This window comes from Nicotiana sylvestris, chromosome 10 (genome assembly GCF_000393655.2).
Source record: "Nicotiana sylvestris chromosome 10, ASM39365v2, whole genome shotgun sequence".
In the NCBI taxonomy this organism is placed as follows: domain Eukaryota; kingdom Viridiplantae; phylum Streptophyta; class Magnoliopsida; order Solanales; family Solanaceae; genus Nicotiana; species Nicotiana sylvestris.
The window spans coordinates 57481295-57507086 of record NC_091066.1 but is presented as its reverse complement, the minus strand read 5'-3'; the positions used below and the strand labels follow the sequence as shown (position 1 = coordinate 57507086).

The following is a 25792-nucleotide window of genomic DNA, read 5'->3' as shown; positions in this document are numbered from 1 at the left end:
TTTAATTTAGGCCTAATATCGCTATTTCAACTAATTTTGACTCTTTTACTTTATTTTATTACAAGAAAATGAAAATTACATAAAAAAATAGTTTCATTAATGTTTTGTAGTCATTTTTAATCTTGAAAAATACCAAAAAATAGGTTTGTTTTAACGGTTAGTGTTATTTTAATAGTTATTTTATTTAAGTAGGATTCATTAGTAAATAAGGTAGTATTTCCGTATTTTTCGGGGAAAGAATAAAACTTGGGCTCAAACGACCCATTTTTAAGCCTAATTTTCGGACCTAGCCTATAATAACCCAAGCCCAATACCCCAAAACCCTAGACTTAGACTATAACAAGAACCCTAGACCTAGTTAGACAGGGGCCGTTTTTGGACCTAGAGAGCCCTTCTTCTTCATGTCATTTTGAACTCAAAAAAAGAGAGGACGCGAAACAAAAGCTAGCAATGACTCAATCTCTGAACAACGATTCCTCTACTCTAAAATTCTAGTGCCTCTTTTCTTTTTTGTTTGGATCTTCTTCTTCCCCTATACATAAAGAACAGTTAAGACTAGATGACAATCTCACCTTGAAGCAACTTGATAACTTAACAGGAAATGGTAATGAATTTTCTAAACCGATATACTTTGGAAGTGTGAGATGGACTTGGGAAGACAAGGCACCACCTTCTAGACCTTACAGTAGTCCAAAAGGACTATTTAAGGAGTGTGTAAAGAGGATTCAGTCTGGCCTGCAAACTATTCAAGAGGAGCTAGAAAAGCTTGGGATTAGTAATGGAGTGAGAGATGTAGATTTGCAGCACCCTACCATAACACTTCATCTTCCTCATCAAACCTCACTACTTTTGGCCATAGAAAACTATTTCAAAATAGACATTGAAACCACTCCAAAATCAGCTGATAAACATCACGAAGATCCGTCGTCGAACAAGGTCCGTTTGAGCTTTTGTCGAGTCCCTGTTGCCGACATCGAGGTCCCAATTCTTGGTCTGTGTTCACATTACTGTTTTGGTTTGGGGAAGGTGAAGCTCGGTGCCTAGTTTGATTGAAGATCATTGTTTGTAGTATTTTTGTTCCTCTATAATTGTTTGCAATTTTTAATTGACAATGACTATGAAAAGCGGAAAGCTACAGGTACTTGCACTTCTACTCCCTTTTTCTTTTGCTCATAGTGTCATTTGAATGTTTATAACATAGTACTATATAGCCTAATACCTAAGCTATTAGCACTACATTACTCTTTAGCTTGTTAAATTGTGCCTTCCTTCATTTCTTGTTAATACTTAATACTGATTGGTTAGGTGAAGAAATTTTGAAGAGCATTTGTTCTAATAACCGTTAAGTTTTTTTTAAACATTTTGTTCTAATGATTTTATTTTTTTATAATTCATGACCTTACAACCATCTCAAATTAATTTTAGGATGAATAAAATAAATCTCATAGTTTGCTTTAGGCACGTTAATTAAACATTTATCATGACTACGGGTACGGTTCCCGTGACGTAGTTGTGATTTGTAATTGCTAAAATCCGGGTGTACATTTCATGTGACCCGGCTCCAATTTCCAACAAGGTTAAATAAAGCGTGTCGTGAACCGCGGGTGCATTTCATGTAACGTGGCTTACGATGTGTTTCAAATAACTTTGAATTGTCCTAAAAGTATTAAAAAACGAGTTTAAAAATTCACATAGGTTTAAAACAGGACATTAATAAGATAATTAGGCCAATATTAATAGTTGAGCGACCGTGCTAAAATCACGGAACCCGGGAATGCCTAACACCTTCTCCTAGGTTAACAGAATTCCTTACTCAGATTTCTGTATTCGCGGACTGTAAAACAGAGTCAATCTTTACTTGATTCCGGATTTAAAACTGGTGACTTGGGACACCATAAATTATCCCAAGTGGCGACTATGATTTTAAATAAATAATCTCGTTTCAATTGTCACTTAAATTGGAAAAACTCCCTTATACCCCCTTTCGGGGGTGGTAAAAAGGAGGTGTGACAACACTCATCCATCCATTTAATTGCCCGCATCTTTCTTCAACAGCTTAAATATGGGCTCACACGTAGTAGTCAGCTAAGCAATGAACCTGCTGATGTAATTCAATCTTCCCAGTAGACTCATGACCTCTTTCTTGGTACTTAGAGGTGGTAAATCCCGAATAGACTTTATCTTTGTTAGAACTTACTTGATACCCCTCCGACTAACTATAAACCCTAGGTGTTTCCTAGATGGAACTCTGAAAGCACATTTACCTGGATTTAACATCAAGTCATACTTGCTCAGACGCTCAAAGAAATTTCTCAGATCTCGCACATGGTCGTCCTGCGTTTTGGATTTAATGATCACATCATCCATATACACCTCAATTTCCTGGTGCATCATGTCATGGAAGATGACATTCATAGCTCTCATATAAGTTGCCCCGGAATTTTTTAAACCAAATGGCATGACCCTATAACAGTAGGTGCCCCAGGGTATTGTGAAGGCCATTTTTTCTGCGTCTTCTTCATCCATTATAACCTGGTGGTACGGAGCATAACAATCCACGAAAGATTGTATCTCATGTTTGGCACAATTGTCAACAAGAATGTGGATGCTTTGTAATGGAAAGTTGTCCTTTGGTCTTGCTTTGTTCAAATCCCGATAATTATCACACATTCGGGTTTTCTCGTCTTTCTTTGGCACTAAGACCACATTAGCCAACCATGTGGTGCATCGGACCACTCGAATCACACCAGGTTTTAACTGTTTGGTGACTTCTTCTTTTATCTTATCACTAATATTTATCTTGAACTTTCTCTGCTTTTGTTGGATAGGTGGATAACCAGGATAATTTGGCAATTTAAGCACTACCAAATCAACACTCAGTCCTGACATTTCATCATAGGACCATGCAAATACATACCTAGTGCATGAATGCTTATCATGGTTCTGAAATCAATACTCAGTCCTGACATTTCATCATAGGACCATACAAATACATACCTAGTTCATCCATGGCAACTTTTGAATTCCAACAAAAGTTGGATCAATGCATCTATAGTGCTTTCATTGGCGTGAATGCTTATCATGGTTTCCCGTCCCTCTTCTGGACTACCCAAATTAATTGGCTCGGTTTCATTTAGGTTTGGCTTAGGCTTATTCTCAAATTGTTCCAATTCTTGATTTATTTCCCTAAAAGCCTCATCTACATCGTATTATGGTTCTTGATTCATTATTTCACAGTTAGAAAGTGTTTTAGGATCTGGTCATGATGTCCGCAAGAGTGTTATGTTATTTAAGTCTGCATTATTAGAACTGAAAGAAAAAGATAAGAAAAATAACAAAATAAGAAACGATAATAGAAAAAGACTCATAGACGATGAAATATTTGTTTTATTTCATTAAATTTAAAGGTAAGAGGGTTTACATCGGAATTTAAAAGACAACAAACTAAAATCATTTGAATTACACCCTGAAATAACTCAAAATGTAGAAAAGATGTCAAGACTGAACTACCAGAATTCCCATCTGACTGGGAATGGAGTAGCCTTCAAATTTTGAAGTTTAGCATTTGGCCCCATGTATTGTACCTCAGCAGTGCTTGATCCTTTGCCCGGTTGGACCATGTAAACCTCATACAACATTTTCCTCATTGCCCCACAGATGTCCTCAATTTCTTCGGCCATGAAGGCCTCTTCTTCTTCTTCTTCTTCTTCTTCTTCTTCTATAGCGAGATACGGGACTGGCTGAGGCAGGTCCCACGAATTTTTCTTACGTTCATTGGTCCACTTTACGTTGGCCTCAATAGCTTGGAAACCTATGCCAAAGAACTTCTTGTTGATAGTCAAGTTGACGGGCTTTGTGATTCCTTGTAAGGATACCCCGAGCCCTTTCTAGGGCTTGTACTAATGTTTGATCATTTCACTGGCAACCATGATTGATGCGTTCGATAAGCAGGGTTGAGTACATGGGGTTCCTTCCTTGCACTAGTCGGCGACCACAATTTCAAAAACTTGGTAGACGATGTGTTCACTTCCCTCTCTAACCTCCAAGTGTGGGACTGAAGGGTCCCTATTGATTGACCATTCATTGTCTCCCTGGACAACTATTTCTTGGTTTTCATGTTCGAACTTGACCATTTGGTGGAGAGTAGAGGGCATGGCTCCCCGAAATGGATCCATGGTCTTCCTAAGAGAAAGTTATAGAAAGTGTCCATGTCAAGAACTTGGAATGTTACTTCAAAATCTACAAGGCCAATGGTTAGGACCAGTTCAATTTCCCCTATCGTATCCCGCTTGACACCGTCGAAAGCACGCACACAAACATTGTTAGGTCTGATCCTCTTTGTCCCACTTTCCATCCTTTGTAATGTTGATAGAGGGAAAATGTCAACTCCAGACCCACCGTCTAATATAACCCTTTTCACATAATATACTTCACACTTGACAGTCAAGTCAAGGGCTTTCTTGTGGGCGGCTCCTTCTGGAGGCAAGTCATTTTGGCTGAAGGAGATTCGGTTGACCTCAAAAAATTGTTCTTCCATTCTTTCCAACTATTTAACCGTAGTTTCAATCAGAACATACGCCTCATTCAACGTCTTTAGAAGCACTTTCTGATGTTAATTTGAGCTTATCAGCAAGGAAAAAAGTGAAACCGTGGAGGGAGACTTTCTAAGTTGATCAATTATAGCATACTTTGAGGTTTTCATCTTCTGAAAAAATTCCTCCGCTTCTTCAGCACTAACCGACTTCTTGAGTGGAAACCGCTTTTGCTTTGTTTTGTTCAATTCTTTTGGGTTGTGATTCTTCCCAGATTGGTTCATTTCATTTAATTCTCCCATAACTTCCTTTCCTTTATATGTGACCACCGTCTTATTCTAGTTCCAAGGGATGGAAGTGGGGTCTCTTATGGGTTTCTGCAGTGCGTGGCTGATGACCACAGGCTCATCTAGCCTGGGTGGAATTGTTGGTCTTCGCACCACATAAGTCCCTTTTGGTACATACATATTTGGCATATTCAGTGTGGATTTTTTCTATTAAAATATTTTAGGAGGGCTCAACATGAGTTGTTCCCTCTTGGGGGCCCTAGGAACGTCGAGAATGACATCTTTAGCAGGTGCTTCCCCTGTCTTTGTTTATACAGCCTTTTCTGCATTTTGGGGAATGGAATTTATGTTTTTCTCATTTCTAGCCTATTTTGCCACCGCTTTGGGTTTCTTTTCCGAGACGGCGATGTCAATGATAACTCTTAATGCTGGGTCGAATTCTTTGTCCTTACAGATCATCTCGATGACTGGCCCGTTGTTGTGAGCCGGTAATGGGTTATTAGTAACATTAGGAACTTCTTCGTCCCTCAACACTACCCGCTTCTATTCTATTAGATTCTCGACTGCTCTCCTAAGGGTCCAACAATCTTTAGTGTCATGCCCTTCCGCCCCTGAGTGATAAGCGCACCTGGTACTTGGTCGGTAAGATAGAGATTCTGGATTCTGGCTGTTTGGAGGTACTGGCTGCAACAAACCCATTTGGACTAACTTTGGGAACAGGCTGGAATAAGACTCACAAATATAGGTGAATTTAGCCTTCCTGGATGGTATACAGGGATGTGTGGTATATTGGTAATTGTTCTGTGGTGGACAGGGATTGTACGAAGCTTGGTGAAAAGGGTTATTTCTTTGAGGTGGAGCTCTGTTTTGGTTGTAATGCTACTATGGCCATGCGTGTGGTTGGGAGTTTATTACTGCATAAGTATGCATGGCCATAACATATACTGCATCTTAGTGGGGTAATAATGCTACGGGGTCCTAGAAGGCGGACCAAAATAATCCCGGGGTTGACGAGAGTTTCTCAAGCTTGAAGCCATCATGACTCCTTCTTCCTTCTTCTTCCGGTTTGCTAAACCTCCCGAGACGCTCTGGATGGCTTGGGAAGTGGCTCTTATAGCTGATTGACTTATGATGCGACCTATTTTCAGGACGTTTTCTACCATTTCTCCAATCTTTATGGCCCCCGAGAATGGTTTGCCCATGACAGACATCATGTTTTGGAAATAATCGGCCTCTTGGGCCTGTAAGAAGACATTGACCATCTAGATTTTGTCTATCGGTGGGTTTACCCTGGCCGCTTGTTCACTCCATTTGATAGCATATTCCCCGAAACTTTCCGAGCCTTTTTTTTGAAGTTGGTCAAAGAATTTGTATGCGGTGAAATCAGGGGGATCTATTTCCCGCCATTAAGGTGCATTCGGAAAGTCATGTTAGCATCTCGAGGCTGTGGATCACGATCGAGCTCCCTCCCTCGAGGATCGTCCGCGACCCTTCAGAGACTCTGAGGATAAGGGATCTATCCGCGACCCAACGAAGGTTATGAAGACGGGGAACTTCCAAGGCAAGCGGCTAGAGTCAATAGGCACTAGTAACATGCCTAGCCGTCCCATCCCTATGTCTTTACATTCAATACACTTTGTACTATATGGTATTCCCTATCCTATATAAGGGGAATCCATGCCACTTTGTAGGGCGCTGCTGTTGTTCCATTTTCTCCATAGGTGCAATAATATATATATATATCTCTCTCTCTCTCTTTCTCTCTCTCTCTTTCCTTTCTATACTTGTTCGTTCTCACTGGCCCGAGGTCACCTTGATATTCATCTCTTTCTTACTTTTTCTTCATCATATAACTTAGTATTGGCCATAAAGAGCCTTGTTTAATTATATTCTCAACTGTTATCCCATCCCCGACTATCCCCGATAGCTCGAGCTCGACCTCGAGGTCCCCTATCGACCCGACCTATATCCGGGCAGAAGGCCCCTTGGTTTGATTACTGCCTCATTTTAGCTTGCATTTTATCATTAAATTCCATATTCTTAGCATCAACTGCTCTAACAACTAGCTCAGGATAGGTCACGTATTTTTAGAATCCCATTTACAAGTTTAATTGTTGTTACCATTTTCATGATAAACAGTTTGGTGCCTACTGTGGGGCTAAAAATAATAGTGATTATTTTCTTGCTAGTTTCATTGCACAAAGGCACATTATCTTTCACACTTTTTCTTGTCCAAGATCCTTTGATTTCAGGTCAAAACGTCTGGCTTGGTAAACGGAGTCGGGAACGACAACCTCAAAAATCATGGGGAAAATGGCGTGGCTGTCCTGGCCGCTAGAGCACCACTACAGAATCCCGATAATGCGCCCGAGCCGATTCTAGCTGACGCGGACTCACAGGACGCACTGCAAGTCGACGAAACTTCTCACACCAACAGGAGCATGCAACACGACTACCAACAGGAAGCTCAAACCCTGACCTGGGAAGTACAGGAAGTTAGTCTTCATGTTATTTTTGAAATGTTGCAAGCACAACAACTGGCCATTGCTCAGTTGCAAAGCCAGCCGAGAACCCCTAGCACAGAGGCACTAGAGACAGATCCCCCCGCCGAGCAAGTACCCGAAAGATCAAGTAATAACGGGTCAGTGGCTAACCCTGCCATAGTGAAGATGCTCGAGGACATCACCAAAAGGATCGAATCAGGTGAGAAAATGATTGCAGCCAACGATAAAAAGGTCGAGACCTACAACTCTAGGGTGGATCAGATCCCGGGAGCACCCCCGATCCTAAAAGGTTTTGATTCGAAGAAGTTCATACAGAGGCCATTCCCTGAGGAAGTAGCCCGAAGCCCATTCCCAAAAAGTTTAGAATGCCGGAACTCCCTAAGTACAATGGTACTACCGACCCCAACGAACACGTTACTGTCAGTACCTACGCAGTAAAAGGTAACAATATAAAGAATGATGAGATCGAGTTTGTATTGCTGAAGAAATTCGGAGAAACACTTTCGAAAGGGGCCATGATGTGGTACCACAACTTAGATCCCAACTCCATAGATTCGTTCGCCATGTTGGCGGACTACTTTTTAAGAGCGCACACTGGTGCCATCAAGGTAGCAACAAGGCAGTCTGACGTGTTCATGATTAAGCAAAGGGAGAATGAAATGCTACGAGAATACATATCTTGCTTCCAGATGGAATGGATGGAGCTACCGCTAGTCTTCGATGACTGGGCAGTGCAGGCCTTCACCCAAGGCCTAAACGAACAAAGTTTGGTGGCCTCGATACAGCTAAAGCAGAACCTGATCGAATATCCAGTGGTGACCTAGTCGGACGTCCACAACCGGTACCAGTCAAAATTAGGGCCGAGGATGACCAGCTGGGAGCCCCTTCGGGCTCAGTGTACCCAAACAGACTCCTGGTAAAAGAATCTAAACCAAATAAGTAAAGATACCGGCCGTACCTCAAAGATTGAAGGAACGCCCTAAGGCACAACCTACCTCGCAACGGTCGGAGAATAGATCGAGGACAGGATCCTCGAGGGTTTGTCAATAGAACTAGGTTCGATCGAAGCATAGCGCCAACAAACGTGCCCCACTTATCGGAGTACAACTTCAGCATCGATGTACCAGACGTTGTGTTCGCCATTAGCAAGATCGAAGATGCCAGATGGCCTAGACCGTTATATTCAGATCCTTCCCACAGAAACTACAAATTGATTTGCGAGTTTCACAACTCACGCGGGCACCGAACCAAAGATTGCAGGCAGCCCCCAGAGGAAGTGGCCCGATTGCTAAAAAAACAGGCACCTTCGGGAACCTCTCAGCAGCCGGGCTAAAAATCAATCGCGAGAAGGAGAAATGGCAAAGGGAAACAAAATAGACGAGCCTCAACACATCGTCCACACGAACTTCTGACGATCTCCCAGAACGCGTTCAAATAAAGGACCCTTTAGAAACCGCCAAATATGCGCCAGTACTCGAGAATCGCCATCGCTACCGAGGTATAAGCATCTATCCCCCTTCCCATCTTCTACTTAACGGTTACCCTTGTGCAAGACAATAACCAAGATAATCAGGATGATACCCCAGCTCGAAGATTCTGAGGCTTCAGAATGTCTGTTGCACTCTTTTCCTTTGATCGGATTTTTTATCCCGAAACAGGTTTTCTGCGGGCAGGGGTTTTTAACGAGGCAACGGCGACGCACTCCCCAAGAAGGATCTAGCAAGCCTACGGGACTTTCATTACAACCGGCCCCATGCCGAAAAATGACGAATGAAGCCCCAATAGGGAATAATGCAATGAACCGAACAGTCCAAGGAGCCTCGCCCACGTGGGCCGAGCTCGCAACAACAAAATGGCATGTATTTACAACATATATCTACGCCAAGCAATGAAGAATATCTTTCAGCATCTCATACTTTAGAAAAAGGAATCTTAAGTATTCCCTGCAGGAACCTCTCCACAAAATGCGTCACGAGATACTCGAAGACTTAGCATCAGCAATTGAGCACCCGAACAACCCCAGGGTCGGAACTCCAGGATCACAAAGCCCATAAAAGGCAACTCCGATCTCATTAAAAGTGATCTTCACGCTTAAACAAATTCAATTGCTCAGAGACTATCGTCCATCGCTGATCGCCATGCACTGGAAACCCCAAAACTGTAAGACCCCTAGCGGGCAGACTCGGCATAACCAGATCTATTTCAGGCATGACAAACTGTAAGACCTCAACAGGCATGACAAACTATAAGACCTCAACAGGCATGAAAATCTCGAAGTTTAGGCTATACGTCGCATTTGTGAGAATCTCGAAAGGGCATACCCTCGGTGTAGATGCCTAAAGTGTCACTCAGGATAAAAAATGGCTACGGACAAACACATATGACTACGTTCAAACGGCTGATACAACCAAACTAACGTGACTCGGGGACGACCAACCGTCGCTAAACAAAATCGTAGGCCACTACTTCGAAAATACTTCGGAAAGAATCAGTTAAAACAGGCTTCCCTCAACAGGCAAAAATGAGCTTCGACCATGTCAGCTCTAAATCCCAAAGCTTTGACCTACTCAGCCTAAGAGCTATGAACCTTCTGAGGTGCTCGAAAAATCACTGATAACAAATTGAAATCGAGGTTCTTCCAGAACCGATGACGGGTCAGGCAAAAATCTTTCAAAAGACCTTAACGAGTGGAAAACAAAGCCTACAAAAAGCCCATGGGCAAAAACAACGTAAGAGCTATTGTCGCCAGCTAAGCAAGCCTTCAGGCCACATATTAAAATGTATCTACGACCAAACAGCGTAAGAGCCATTGTCGCTAGCTAAAACATTGACAACTTGAGGATTAAAATGAGCTTGAATCATAACTCTATTCGGAGAACGGATCCAAAATAGTTAACTATGCAAGCCTCCGGGACACATATTGAAAGGTCTCAATGACCAAAACAGCGTAAGAGGCACTATCGGCGGTCTAAAAATACTTGAGGGTCAATTAAAGCTCGAATCACAATGCGACTCGGAGACTGGACCCAAAATAGTTAAACTGCAACATGCCTAAGGGCATGGAATAAATGCCACTGTCAACCAGCCGAGTGATCCTCCGGGCCACGCACCTGTAAGGTCACATCGACTCGAAGCACAAAAGGCCATCGTTGCCCACCCATGCAGGCAGGAAAGAACTTTAAGGTCAATTAAAGCTCGAGTCGCAACACGACTCGGAGACAGGACCCAAAATAGTTGAAACAACCAAAGGCCCAAGGGCAAGAAATAAAAACCATCATCGCCAGCACAAACAAACGCAAAACTCGATGGTAAATTAAGCTCGAGTCAAATCCCGACTCGGAGACTGAACCCGAAGACGGTTAAAGCATGCAAGCCTAAGGGAAAATCCGGGATCGAATCGAGACAATTGAAACTTCAACGAGCAGAAGTACAGATGATACAAGTTGCGGGGTTCCCCCTCTTATTGCTACATATTGACGACAAAGTGCAATCTCAGCCTGCGTCATATAATGAAAGCTATATATACACAATAAAGAAGGCAGGGAATGGTCATTCCGATTTTTTCTGGCAGTTATAGCCCGACAATCTCCTCCTCATCGTCCTCAGCATCAGACAGTAGGAACTTGGCATCATACTCCTCTCCTTTGGCTTGCTCGATCTCTCCCGAGAGATCAAAGCCCCTGGCGTGAATCTCCTCAAGGATTTCCATCCGGGATCTGCACCTCACGTACTCCTTGCTATTGTTTGCACGATCGAGGGTCTTCTTTAGCTCAACTTTAGCAGCGACAATGCTTCTCGAATAAGCTGCCACTTTCTCTCCTGCCCGGGTATTATTCATCACAACCTTGGCCCGGACATTCACCACCTCGATTTTCTCCCTTGAAAGCTCGGATGAAAGTCTCACGATCATCTTCATCCGAGCAGAATTATTCGCATGGGAGGCCTGAAATTGTGCCTCAAGATTGGAAGCCCCGGCCGGAGCCCTCTCTTTGGCTGTAGAATGGGCATTCACATGTGCCTATAGCTCGATGAATTCACATTTGGCTTGGCCAACCTCGCCCTAGAGTTGCTCCAGCTCATCTGCCTTATCCTTCAACTGAAACAACAATGCGTCAAGATGGAAAAACAAAAAGGGAATACAGGCCAACACGAGATGCAAGATACAAGTTTTTCCAAGAGGGCTTCCCGAGCCCGACTCCGGTCCACCTCACGCTTTAAAGAGACGAGCTCACTTTTCTTTGCTGTACAAAGAAATCTGAGGGATTTCTCCCTATCTCGAGCGTCCCGCAATGGGGCCTCGCAACGAAGCAGTTTAGCTTTGAACCTGTCAGAAGCCTGAGAAAGAAAGTCAGGTAAACAAAAAGAAAAGAAAGGAGTGCAGGGCTGGAACATCCTTACAGCGGCCGAAACTCACCACAGGCCTTCTCGCACCCCAGGGCATCTTTCCTTTTTTCGGTGTTCCTTGACCCCAGGGCCAACAATCTCTCCTCTTCCCTCGGGGGATTTGACCTTGCTTCGAAAAGACTCCCGGCACATACAACAGATAAATCAGAGGAGCCAGCAAGAAGGAAGCCGCCCCTTAGAGGGGCAAGATGCCATACACCTACCATGGTGCTTCGCCTCCCATCTCCCTTTTGACAGATCTCGCCACTGGCGCCTATCGTAGGCCGAGCAAGCTGCTAGCTTACGAGACCATTCGGCTAAATCAGGGATCTCGTCGGGCAACCAATAAGTTGCTATAAACAAAGAACAGAAAGATATCGTTACGGGGCCAACCCCATGCTAAGTTAAAAGTCAGTTCAAACGAAACACTTATGTGTGAGGTTCCATCTCTCAAGGAACGACAAAAATTCTCCGGGGATAACATCGGTCGTCCGGATTAGAACGAACCGATTCATCCATCCGCGGTACTCATCCTCATCGCTGCCGATCATAGGAACTCAGGTGGATCTATGCTGAAGATCAATCGGGCCCCAATAATGCATAGGCCGATACAACCTCATGAGGTGGCCGATGGTGAATTCTTGTAAGGTCCCAGAAAATTTTGCTAAGTAATTTAGGATTTTGGGGTGCCACATAAGCTTATTATAACATTTTATGTGCTATTAACATGGTGGACATCAATTGGATTTGGTAAATAATTGTACAAGTCTTATGGTAAGTAATTTGGGGCCCAAGGAAATGCCTAAGCCTAAGTCACATTGGAAAATTTCATAATAGGCTAAGATTCCAACTAAGTTTACACAAGACCACACTTTGAACAAGCATATATAAATATGTGTAAGGTTTTATGTGATGAAAAACCTATAAAATGAAAGGTATTTGAGTCTAGTTTCCAACTCCTTAAACCGTTTGTCATTTGGACATTCCTACACAAAGTTATGATCAAATGACCAAAGGCTGGAAAAATGCGATCCTACGATCGCAAAAACCATTATGCGGTCCGCATACTTGATCTGCGATCACAAATCTGGTCGCAAACTGGACCAGTGTAGCCTGGTTTTGGGCACCGATTCTGCGATGCATTTTGCGACACACATTCATGTTTTGCGGTCCATTCTACGATCGCAAACCCTACTTCGGAGGGTTAATCTTCCTATTTTTATAACCCGACCCCATTTTAATATATAGGCTTTGGGGTTCATTTTGGGGTCATTTCTTACTGATTTTAGAGAGAGATGAAAGCATTTTAGAGAGAGAAAGAGGAACCCAACATTCAATCATCCAATCTTGCATCAATCTTCAAGAAGCAAAGAACCCAATCACAAGTTCTTCATCTAAGAGGTAAGGTTTTATACCCTAGACTTTAATTTCGAGTTTGGGGTATAAAGTGGGGTATTGAGGTATGATTCTTGGGTGTAATACTACTATGTATTCATGAATGTACAAATTAGGTTTGTGAAAAGATTTTTGAACATAAATAAGTAAAGATTGGGTTGGGGAATGAAGGAAACCTTGTAAAAGAGATTTGAAATCAAGATGTTCAACTAGTATTTGATGAAATGCTCAAATGAGCTGAAATCATGAATACCTTCCTAATTTGTGTTCAATTGTGTTATGTCTCAAAGTAGATTGGGATTGCTAGAATTTCTGGAATGTTGTATTAACTTAAGGAAAGCTTAAACAAGGTATGTATGGCTAAAACCTCGTCTCTTAGAAATTGAGCTTCCATGGTGCCAGTGTACATGTTGTAAGTTTGAAACATAATTGATGCAGTACTTGTTATGTTAAGTGGATTATTATTGTGAAAATGTATGTGGTAGGTACTTCTTCATGTGTTTAATGTGTTACTCTTCGTAAATAGAGTATGTGTGGAGAACATGATTTATGTGCTAAATGCCTAAATGTCATGCCAAGGTTACTTTGGGACTAATATGCCAAACTTGACGAATTTCTCTCTATGCTTATGATTTAATTTGCCTTTGTATGCACCTATGATCTTAAGTGGCAAAGTATATGTTAAAAATGGGAACAATGTTAACGTGAATTATGGAATATGAATCATGTATTGAAATGCTTAGACCTTAAATTTAGATTGAAGTTGCATTATTGTGCCATCTACGTGAAGTCTTATCTATGCTTATGATTTAAATTGCTCTTGTGTGTACCTACTGTCCTAAGTGGCAAAGCTAATGTTGAATATAGGAACGATGTAAAAATGTGGCCTAGTGCCAAGGATAATGTGATAAGTTGTGGCCCCAAGTGCCTATGAATTGATATATGTGAAACGAAGTGACTAATGTGAAGGGAACAATGCCTCGGAAAGCGGCCCAGCCAATCGGGCCGAGATCGGACTCTGCTCAGGATAGCATTGGTATTGTGAATGAGTTCCAGAAAAGAAGGAAAATGAGATTGTGATTGAAGCATATGTCTCAAATGAGGCGACCTAGCCGATCGGGTCGAGATCGGACTCCGCTCAAGATAGCGGTGGTATTGGAAACATATGATGAATAGTATGGAATGCCCCAAACTAAATAGCTATGGAAAAATGATGTGGAAGTTCTATGTTTCTTTTATTTGATGATGTGGTGATTGTTAAAGCTTTTGATTGACCTTTATGATTTCTTTATTCTTGTTTGATAGTTGAAGGTGTTTATGATTTCTTTGTTCTTGTATGATAGTTCTTTCTAACTAGATAGTGTTTAGTTATACATACTAGTGCTATTCGATGGCACTAACGTCCCTTTTGCCGGGGGCGCTACGTCTTTAAATGGATGTAGGTGCTTCTATAGCAGGCAGTGTTGGTTGCAGCTAGTGCCGCATCATCCTTTCAGCTGACTTGGTGAGCCCCACTTCATTTCGGGGTCCTGTTTCATCTATTTTTTTTGTACGTTGTATTTGAGGTATAGCCGGAGCCTATTACCTGCATTTCCATATTACATTACTCTTCAGTTGTGTTTAGAGGCTTCGTAGACAGGTTGTGGGTAGTGTCGGGTATTGGAATTAAAGTAGAAATATTGATGTTGGCAAAGACTTATAAAACTTGTAATATTTTGATAATTATGATTTAAGCTGCTAATGGAAATTAAATGGAAGTTGTTAATGAAATACTTACTAAGTATGATTAATGGAGTCCATCTCCTATTTATTCATGAATTAGTTTGGGTAGAATGAAACCTAACAAGCTTGCTCAGTCGGGTTTACTCGGTTGAGGGCCGGTCACGCTCCTCGGATTTTGGGGCGTGACAAACTTAGTATCAGAGCCTAAGGTTTTAAAGTGTCCTAGGATGTCTCGAAGCCGTGTCTAGTAGAGTCCTTCTTATCGGTGTGTAGTTGACCACATCTATAAGTTGGAGGCTATTCAGACATTTAGGAATTTCACCCTTTCTTGATACTCCAATCGTGTGATAGAGCTCAAGTTAGGGAGTTAGTTTTCTCTGCAAGCCTTACTCTCAAAATGAGTAATCATGATACCATAATTCGCAAATTTGAAGTCGTGAGAGGGTAGTGATCCCACCATTGAGTTCGAGTGGATTCCCTAAGGACTTGTTAGGAGAATGTATTGAGCTGTGGAGGGATTGGTAGAACCTATCGCTAAGAGGGGAGTGCCCTTATTCCTATTAATCTCACTGCACCACCAGATAATGTAGTCTATTGGTATGTTACCGACTTGTATTAGGGATGTGGAGTCGAGGGGCATCGATTAAGTTATTGCCCTATCAACCTAAAGTCACCAAGTAAGTCACTCTCTAGTACATCATTATGAACAACACAAAAATTTTACTCATTGCATGTGTACATCCTTATTGAAGAATTCTCATAAACATGGTCTTAAAAAGGTGTGGAATAACAAAACATTGCATGTATCGACTATTTGAACGAGACGCATTATTCGTGAATCCACTCTATTACAAATCCTCTTATTTACATTCTCGTGGAATTAAGTCCTATAATTGTGTCCTTGAATGGAGTCATGACTCTAGGATTAGCACTTCCGACTTGCTTTCTTAAATTCTCAACAAGGGACTATATCCGATGAATTTCTTACAAAATCATTTTATGGACAACGTCTGCTCATTTGTTCCTATGCATGCACCGTTGTAAAGTTTACCTATGTGGTGTCAAGTTCCATGTAAAGCATCCGAGTGTTGCGATCCTTCTCGAGTCACTGTTTTACTCAGTCGTGTATATGGCTTATATGGTTTGAACAACCAATCTCTTGCGAATCTCATCATGAAACCTTCTCACTGTCTAGTAACATAAGAGCATATCTTAGCACCTATCATAGGAATGCATGTCAATCGACATGGTCACCGTGCGCATAAAGCCTCTCTGAAAATTGAGATCCTCACATCTCCGTCATAGGAATATCATGTGTCTCCATCGTGGTATAACTTTCCTGTCCACTTGGTACATCCCGTAGCAAGTAGCTCACTTGGTTTCTAGTTTTGTGGTCGCCCATGATGTGGTCTTGTATTGCAGTCTGAGAGTTAATATAGTAGAAGCATGTAGCTCATAACAAATGATTATTTTCTCTTTATACCTCTACAACGTGTTAATTGTATTTCATAGTTAGTGAATTCATTGTACTAGTTTCCCAACACTTGTACGATAACCATGAGAGAACATGCCCTTCTATGTGTCACTATGACACTTCCTTTCTCAAGTCAAAACCCATGGAGAATTCATCATGAACATATGCAAACCTTCCATGATTATTTTGCACTGTCTCATTGAGTTTGGTTGTTTTTACACCTTTGACTTCTAGAATCATTGACTATGTCGTTGTCATGTGAGTGGAGTTTTGCTACCCTTGATATTTCACCTTCTTGGCTGGATAGGAGTGTTATTTGTCTTCTCTCCGGAGCATCGTGTTAACTATTAGAACTCCTCTAACCAATACATGATTTCGTCCAATATTAAGATGTCCTAGCTATGTGGTTTCACTCGTGAAAGGTTGAGGTTAGATGCCTTCAGATTTTTGCACCTATCGTGGGCTTGTGGCATAGATTCCTTGTGTCAGTGAAAGTTAAGAGTGTAGTTCAACTTCATGTGTTCTGAAAACCATATCACATTCAAGGTGCCAGAATATTCTCATTCTTGATAATTGGATTTTCCCTACACTCCAGGAGATGACTGGGTCATGTACTTGAATATTCCTCCTTAATGGTTCCTATTGCCAATGTACGAGTTACCCCTATGCCTTAATTGTCTAATAGTTGATGTCGTCACAATGATTAACCATATCAACACCATTAATAGAAATCCTCGTGTCCCTTAGCATGTAACCTCAGAAAGTACTCTACTTAGTGCATTAATGAATTCCTGGATAACTCTAGCCCAATCTTGAACTCTGTGTTCCTCATTGTATTAAATTTATTAGGTATTGAAGGTCCAAACATGTCAAATGGGGATCATCCCTGTGCGATCACATATGTTCGATAGGTAGTTTTATGGCCAGTTTATGATAGCACATCTTTGAGTAATCGTCGAAGGTCATCAAAGGTTTAGCATGAGTGTTAGAGTAGAGATTTAGAATTCAGGAGGGTGAACCTTTTTTTCTCAAAATTTTCCCATGTAGATGTTATGTGAATTGATGATGAAGGGTACGTAAGCGCATTTCCCATTGGGTCGCACTAGGAGTATGATGTTTCCCCATAGTTGTTCCTCATGAATTTGTGTTTTCATATGTCTATGTCTAAGAAGGTAGGTGGAGATCATTTGTGTATCATCCTGGTGTAAATTATTGAAGGTGAATGTTAATGGATAGTTAGCTTATGCAAGGTATCTAGTTTTCATCCTTGTTAGATAAGTTTAGTGGTTGGGATTGCTTCCGTGAATATGTTATGGCAAAGCTTGTGAGTCGAGGAGGCCAACTTGAAGGCCGAAAGTATCGTGGAAGGAAAATATTTTCGCTTGATTGTATATCAAAAAGCTTTGACTTGAAAGGTACCTTATAGGTGTTATGATTTATAAATATGTAGTCCATGTCCAGGTATCATCATGATAATGTAGTGCTTGTAATGGTGAAACTTGTATTGTCGATATATACATTGTGGTGCTTTGTCTCGTTGTGTAAGTGTTGTTAGAATGGTTTTGGTGGTTCTCTGACAGGTGGATAGACCTAGTTAGAAAGGAGACTCTGCCGAAATTTCTGAAAAATTTGGGAGTTAGTCAAAATTTAGGGACTTGAGGTAGGGTAGAAAAGAGATATGTTATGTTAGGTATTTGGGTCAGGCTCTACTCCTCATTCGAGGACGAATGATCCTAAGGGGGGAGAATGTAAGGACCCAGCAAATTTCGCTAAGTAATTTAGGATTTCGGGGTGCCGCATAGGCTAATTAAAACATTTTATGTGACATGGTGGACATAAATTGGATTTGGTAAATAAGTGTACAAGTCTTATGGTAAGTAATTTGGGGCCCAAGGAAATGCCTAAGCCTAAGTCACATTGGAAAAATTCATAATCGGCTAAGATTCCAATTGAGTTTGCACAAGACCACACTTTGAACAAGCATATCTAAATATGTGTAATGTTTTATGTGATGAAAAACATATCAAATGAAAGGTCTTTGAGTCTAGTTTCCAATGCTTCAAACCGTTCATCATTTGGACATTCCTATACAAAGTTATGATCAAATTACCAAAGGCTGGAAAAATGCGATCCTGCATCAATTCTGCGATCGCAAAAACCATTATTCGGTCCGCATGCTTGATCTGCGATCGCAAATCTGGTCGCAAACTGGACCAGTGTAGCCTAGTTTTGGGCACCAATTTTTCGATGCATTTTGCGACCCGCATTCATGTTTTGCGGTCCATTCTACGATCATAAACCCGACTTCGGAGGGTTAATCTTCCTATTTTTATAACCCTACCCCATTTTTATATATAGGCTTTGGGGTTCATTTTGGGGTCATTTCTTACTGATTTTAGAGAGACATGAGAGCATTTTAGCGAGAGAAGGAGGAACCCAACATTCAATCATCCAATCTTGCATCAATCTTCAAGAATCAAAGAACCCAATCACAAGTTCTTCATCTAAGAGGTAAGGTTCTATACCCTAGACTTTAATTTCGAGTTTGGGGTATAAGGTGGGGTATTGAGGTATGATTCTTGGGTGTAATACTACTATGTATTCATGCATGCACAAATTAGGTTTGTGACAAGATTGTTGAACATAAATAAGTAAAGATTGGGTTGGGGAATGAAGGAAACCTTGTAAAAGAGATTTGAAATCAAGATTCTCAACTAGTATTTGATGAAATGCTCAAATGAGCTGAAACCATGAATACCTTCCTAATTTGTGTTCAATTTTGTTATGTCTCAAAGTAGATTTGGATTGCTAGAATTTCCGGAACGTTGTAGTAACTTAAGGAAAGCTTAAACAAGGTATGTATGGCTAAAACGCCGTCTCTTAGAAATTGAGCTTCCATGGTGCCTGTGTAAATGTTGTAAGTTCGAAACATGATTGATGCAGTACTTATTATGTTAAGTGGATTATTATTGTGAAAATGTATGTGGTAGGTACTTATTCATGTGTTTAATGTGTTATTCTTTGTAAATAGAGGATATGCGGAGAACATGATCTATGTGCTAAATGCCTAAATGTCATGCCAAGGTTACTTTGGGACTAATATGCCAAACTTGACGAATTCCTCTCTATGCTTATAATTTAATTTGCCTTTGTATGCGCCTATGATCTTAAGTGGCAAAGTAAATATTGAAAATGGGAACAATGAAACGTGAATTATGGAATATGAATCATGTATTGAAATGCTTAGACCTTATATTTAGATTGAAGTTGCATTGTTGTGACATCTACGTGAAGTCTTATCTATGCTTATGATTTAAACTGCTCTTGTATGCACCTACTATCCTAAGTGGCAAAGTTAATGTTGAATATGGGAACTATGTAAAAATGTGGCCTAGTGCCAAGGATATTGTGATAAGTTGTGGCCCCAAGTGCCTATGAATTGATATATGTGAAACGAAGTGACTAATGACAAGGGAACAATGCCTTGGAAAGGTGGCCTAGCTGATAGTGCCGAGATCTAACTCCGCTCAAGATAGCGGAGGTATTGTGAATGAATTTTGGAAAAGAAGAAAAATGAGATTGTGATTGAAGCATAACAGGCTTGCTCAGTCGGGTTTACTCGGTTGAGCACCGGTCGTGCTCCTCGGATTTTGGGGTGTGACAACTCTATTCCGCCCCTGTCAGCAAAATATCTCATCAACTGCACTATTCTCCAAAGAAAGGGATGACCCTGCGCCAACGTTACTTGATATCTCCTACAGAAATCAAGCTCGACCCAGTCTGGGGAACCCGACGCAAGAACGTGAATATGCACACTCAAGAACCCCTCAACGTATGTCATGATACTCTCCTCGGGGGAAGGTGCTCGCAAAATCACGCCTTCTCGCCATCCGCATTCTTTTCTAATCATCTCGAGGTTTTCCTCCCTCACCGATGAAATAATCCTTAACACATGATCTCGATGGCCTGGAACATTAGGAGGTCTCCCCGGTGTGACACCCTTCTTCGAGGCAGGGCAACCCGAATCTCGCTCTCCTAATATCGGGGGCGAGCCGATGATACCAACCAAAGGCAGAGCACAGCTGGGACTCCCCTCCGTATGAGGATCAGCCATCGAAGCGTCGGCCATGATTACAGCAGAATAGGGCGAAGAAGATGAGGATCTAGGCAAAAACTTTCTAAAGCAGGGAGTAGAATGACTCACACAAATCGCCAGGCTCTGCAGAGAAGATAGGCTTATCAAAACTTCAAAATCACCGCTTTAAGGGCAGATGAGCAAATATATAGAGGCTAAGCGACAATTGCTTGTTTGCCCAAGAGGGCCAATTAATTCTAGCTGCGTTAACTTCACCTTCTCCTTGGGGAGTGCACTGGCAGAATCATTCCACGCTCCCACATAACTCATATAACCAAAGGACCTCGGGAGATCCCCGACATCATAAATACCGGTTCGGAAGGACCTATCGATTATGCCTCGGGACGTGGCTAGTTTCGGGGCCCCCGGTCTGTACCACGAAAAGGCCCCGAAGGGCCGGTGCCAGAACACAAAAACAAAGAAGCAAGGAGAAGGGCTGACAGGATAAAAGCTCCTTTTATACATCGGAAAAGAGAAACAAAAACGTCTTTACACTATTTATTTCCCGGGGGAGGGGGGGAGGGGAACACATGAAGCAAAAAGAAAGGCATACAAAAAAGGCTCGGAGACTACTCCTGGCCACTATCATCTTCACCCTTATCAGGGGTAATCAAGAGCGCCAGTCTTCCCTCCATCGCACGAGCCTCCTCTAGATTGGCAGACAGCTCGAAGCCTCTGGCCTCGAGTTCTTCTAGGGTTTCCATCTTCGCCTCCACTTTGGCATACTCGACAGCTCGAATAAGTCTCTGCTCAGCTGGCATTGACATGTCACAAACCATTTTATGCGCCGTGGTCGCATCCTCCTTAGAAGTGGCAGCATCTCGTTCAGCCTCAGACTTAGCCGCGACCAAAGTAACAATCTCCCTGCGAGTGTCCGTGAGAAGATCCTAGGATGTCGCCAATTCCGCAGCCACAATCTTGTTTCGCTCTTTCAGCCCAGAGATCTTCGCTTCCAACTGACTAATCCGCGAGCTACTTTGCTCGACCTACGAAGAAGGGCAAGTCGATGAATATATAAATCTAGAACATGTGTGAATATGGGGTAAAAGGGCGGGTATGAGCAACGCAAAGTACCTGAGCAGCAAGAGCAGCCTTCTCCCGGAACGCTGCCTCCAATGCTGTCCGAAGCTCCCCCAACTCTTTATCTCCCAGGGAACCATGAGCCTCCGAGTCCTGTAGCTTCGATGCAATGTTATTATTCTCCTTCTCGTGGAAAAAATGTTCCCCATGGAGCCGAAGAATGGCATGATCATACATCACTTTACACTACGGCACAATGTGAAAGTTAATAAAGATGGTGAATAATGCCCGAGAACAAAAAGAAACACGCAAGGGAAAACTATCACCTGCTGCATGAACTTCTCCGCCACTTTAACGACGCTAGAAATATCGAGATCGGCCCTGTCGATTACGCCATCAAAAATGTTGGCAATAAAATCTCCCCCTTTGGGAGGAGTCCCGAATGTGACGCCGACCATCCTTTCGGCCTCAGCTCCCCTGATGAAACCAGAAAGCTTGAAATGAGGTCTTTCGATTTGCCAATTTCTCCAAATAGCCACCAACGCTCCTTAGCCAGGATGGTCTAACACCAAGCGCGGTACGGGAAGTTCTTGTCCAAACGCGTGATCCATACCGACAAATCTGGGACCACCTCCGGATGCCAAGCAGCGGCTGTAGAAAGCACAAAGAGGTTATTATGATGAATGAAAGAGTAGTCGAGAAGCGATTAAAGGGAAATTTGCCTATGTCGAGCATTCCACTACTCCGGAAAGGGCATCCTCCGGGCCGGGATGATGTCCGAAGTCCTCATTCGGATAAACCTGCTCATCCATCCTCGGTATTTCCCCTCATCAACGCTCGTGAAAAAAGACTTTTTGGATCGGTGGCAGAGCTTGATTAAGCCTCGATATAGCCAAGGGCGGTACAGTCTGATCAAATGGCTAAGGGTAAAAACCTCACCTTCAACCCCTTCGGTGAAATGCCTAAGCATTAACACTATCCTCTAAAAGGATGGGTAGATCTAACCGAGGGTCACTTGATATTGGTCTCAGAAGTCAAGAATAACCGGGTCGATTTCCAAGGAAGGAGATTCGACGAATTTATCAGGGCCCAGGGTGAATGGGTAAGTGTATATATAAAGGAAGCCAACCTTGAAGTCGGTAATGTTATCATTGGGGCCGGGAATCTCTAACTCCACTGCCTTGCTCCATCGTCAGTCTTCCCTCACTTTGCTAACATTAGTCACGACGCTAACATATCGAGACATGTGCTCACACTGACTCGGCATAGACGAGGCAGTATCGATTTCGAAATCCTTCGATGTGTCAATATTAGGTGGAGTCCATTGCTCTAAAGTGGGAACCGATCTATTTTCTCCCTCAGGTAATCGGGATGACGATGTAGTATCGTTCCGTCGGGGGACCATCCTAGAAGTCCTAACCATGAAAAATGGTAAAAACCCTTCTGTGAAAAGAGGGAAGGATGTCAAATAGCAAAATTCTGATTCGCGGGCTTATAAGAAGGGTGAATATAGGAAGTGTCTAGCAATCAGTGCATTTATAGGAATCGCTAGGGAAGTAGAAGAGACGACCCTACGACAGTTCGTGGGTTTCTCAATTATTGCATCTGACGGCGGCCCTGCACGGTTCTTTGGGCATGGTATTTAATGCTCTTAGACGGTTGATGTCATGGCAATAATGACCTCGAGATGACGATTCAATATCGTTTCCTATTACTTCGTTCTAAGAAACACAGAGACTATCTGTATGCGGTGAAATGAGGGGGATCTATTTCCCACCATTAAGGTACATTCAGAAAGTCATGTCAGCATCTTGAGGCTGTGGGATCACCATCGAGCTCCCTCCCTCGAGGATCGTCCGCGACCCTGCAGAGACTCCGAGGATAAGGGATCTATCCGCGACCCAATGAAGGTTACGAAGACAGGGAACTCCCAAGGCAAGCGGCTAGAGTCAATAGGCACTAGTACCATGCCTAGCCATCCCATCCCCATGTCTTTAAATTCAATACACTTTGTACTATATGGTATTCCCTCCCCTATATAAGGGGAATCCATGCCACTTTGTAGGGCACTGCTGTTGCTCCATTTTCTCCATAAGTGCAATAATATATCTCTCTCTCTTTCGTTTCTATACTTGTTCATTCTCACTGGCCCGAGGTCACCTTGATATTCATCGCTTTCTTACTTGTTATTCATCATATAACTTAGTATTGGCCATAAAGAGTCTTGTTTAATTATATCCTCAACTGTTATCCCATCCCCGACTATCCTTGATAGCTCGAGCTCGACCTCGAGGTCCCCCATCGACCCGACCTATATCCGGGCAGAAGGCCCCTTAGTTTGATTACTGCCTCGTTTTAGCTTGCATTTTATCATTAAATTCCATATTCTTCGCATCAACTGCTTTAACAACTTAAAAAATGCAACTAAAAATGCAAATAATCTCAAATAATTGCCAAAAATCCTAAAACAATCTAAAAATAAATAGGACTAATTTGTTTGTTAATTTTGTATGAGTATTTTATAGGGTAAAAATTACATGCTCACAGCTAGTTTCATTCCGGGAAGGTTTCGGGTTGATTTGGACCCTTTTATTCTTGACTTAGAAGCTTAAGTTAGAAATGTTGACCAAACTTTGACTATTGTAAAAATAATCCCGTATATGTGTGTTGATGGCTCTGATAGCTTCATTTAGTGATTTTTGACTTGGGCGTATTCCCGGAATTGAATTCAAAAGTCTGTAGGTTGATTTGTGTTGTTCTGCCGAAATTTGGCAATTTGAAGTTGAAAGGTTTGGCCCTAGATTGACATTTAGCTATCAAGTTCAAAATGTAATTTTGGGACTTAGAATAGGTCTGTTATGCTATTTAGAACATGTCTGCAAAATTTCATATCATTTGGAGTTGAATTGATAGGGTTCAGATGCTTAGATGCAATTCTAGTAGTTCTTGAAATTTACGTTGGAATTCATGCGTTTTAGTGCTCGATTGTAGTTTTCGATATTATTTTGTGTTTTAGTTGCGCGAGAGACTTCTTATGATATTTTTAGACTTGTGTAGATTTTCGGTTTGGATCCAGAGGGCTTGGATGAGTTTCAAACATATTTTGGAACGTTTCGAAGTGAAAATAAAAATAATTTGGTGTCTGATGCCTCTAGTGTCGCATTTGCAAACACTAAAGTCGCATTCGCGACCTTAGTAGGGAACCACCGGTATCACAATTACAATGCCTAGGTCGCATTTGCGATGTTGCTTGGGGCTAAGCTAGGTTCGCATTTGCGATAATTTTGTTGTTTTTGCGAGGGGAACATGGTTCTCAATTGGGAACCCATATTCGCATTTGCGAGAAATTCCCCAAACCTGTCAGTGCCGCAATTGCGATCTTTTCTTCGCAATTGCGTACCCATGTCACAATTATTTATTGTTATTTTGTTTTCATATTTTTTATTATGTCGTAGTAGGTATCTTTACCTGGCCTTATTACTACTCTACCGAGGTTAGGCATGATGCATACTGGGTACCATTATGATGTACTCATACTATGCTTTTGCACATCCTTTTGTGCAGATCTATGTACGTTTGCTCGTGCTGCACGTAGTAATCGACTGTTAGCCTTTATCCGGAGACTTTAAGGTATACCTACTCGGTATCCGTAAGTCTTGGAGTCATGTTTCCTTATTGTTCTTTTCTATTGTATTTTTCATTCAAACAGAGTTGTAGTAGACATTCTAGTTTATTCAGTAGAGCTTATGACTCAATTTCACCATTTTTGGGAAAATTATTGTTGAGATTCTGTTTTGGAAGACTATATGAGTTTTGTTAGTTCTATTTCGGTATCCTATTGATTATTGCTATTGATTTATTATTATGTATTAATTTTATCTAGTTTTAGAGATTAGGTGCCATCACGACATCATAAGGTGAGAAAATAGTGTCGTGATAAGTTGGTATCAGAGCTCTAGGTACATAGGTATTATGAGTCATAAGCAGGTTATCCCGAGTGAGTGTCTGTCGATGCAACATAGGCTCTTGGTTGTGGATTTTGAGGTGAAGGGAGCAAGGAAGAAGAGAGCGGTGTACGGACAACCTAAGATCAAGTGGGGAACCCTGACTAAGGGAAAGGCCCAGGAGTTGAGGGAGAAGATGTTGGCTATACGGGCCTGGAAAAGTAGGGGACACTAGTTGTATGTGGACCACGACAGTGAACAACATTAGGGAAGCTGCTAGGGAGGTGTTAGGGGTCTCTAAGGGTCACTCTAGTGTCTAGAAAGGGGACTGGTGGTGGAATGGGGAGGTCCAAAAGTGGAAGATAAGAAAGCGGTGTATTTGAAGATAGTGGGGAG

At 42.0% G+C, this 25792-nt stretch overlaps 1 protein-coding gene across 1 annotated transcript; it reads right to left on the bottom strand.

Moving 5' to 3' along the window:
* Positions 1 to 2193: 2193 nt before the first annotated feature.
* On the bottom strand, positions 2194 to 4537 carry LOC138879380 (uncharacterized). The gene is made up of 3 exons (XM_070158989.1): positions 4126 to 4537; positions 3511 to 3811; positions 2194 to 2917 (listed from the first exon to the last, which is right to left on the bottom strand). The coding sequence occupies exons 1-3, from the start codon at positions 4535 to 4537 to the stop codon at positions 2194 to 2196; spliced, it is 1437 nt and encodes a 478-aa protein (XP_070015090.1).
* Positions 4538 to 25792: the final 21255 nt, after the last annotated feature.

What these genes read in the sequence shown, in the direction of transcription:
- LOC138879380 (XM_070158989.1), bottom strand. Translation starts at nt 4,537, where the DNA reads ATGGAAGAACAATTTTTTGAGGTCAACCGAATCTCCTTCAGCCAAAAT. An exon ending in ACTCTCCACCAAATGGTCAA is followed by an intron (nt 3,812 to 4,125) that starts GTTCGAACATGA and finishes TCTTTGGCATAG; the next exon opens with GTTTCCAAGCTATTGAGGCC. An exon ending in CCAGTCAGATGGGAATTCTG is followed by an intron (nt 2,918 to 3,510) that starts GTAGTTCAGTCT and finishes TTCATGCACTAG; the next exon opens with GTATGTATTTGCATGGTCCT.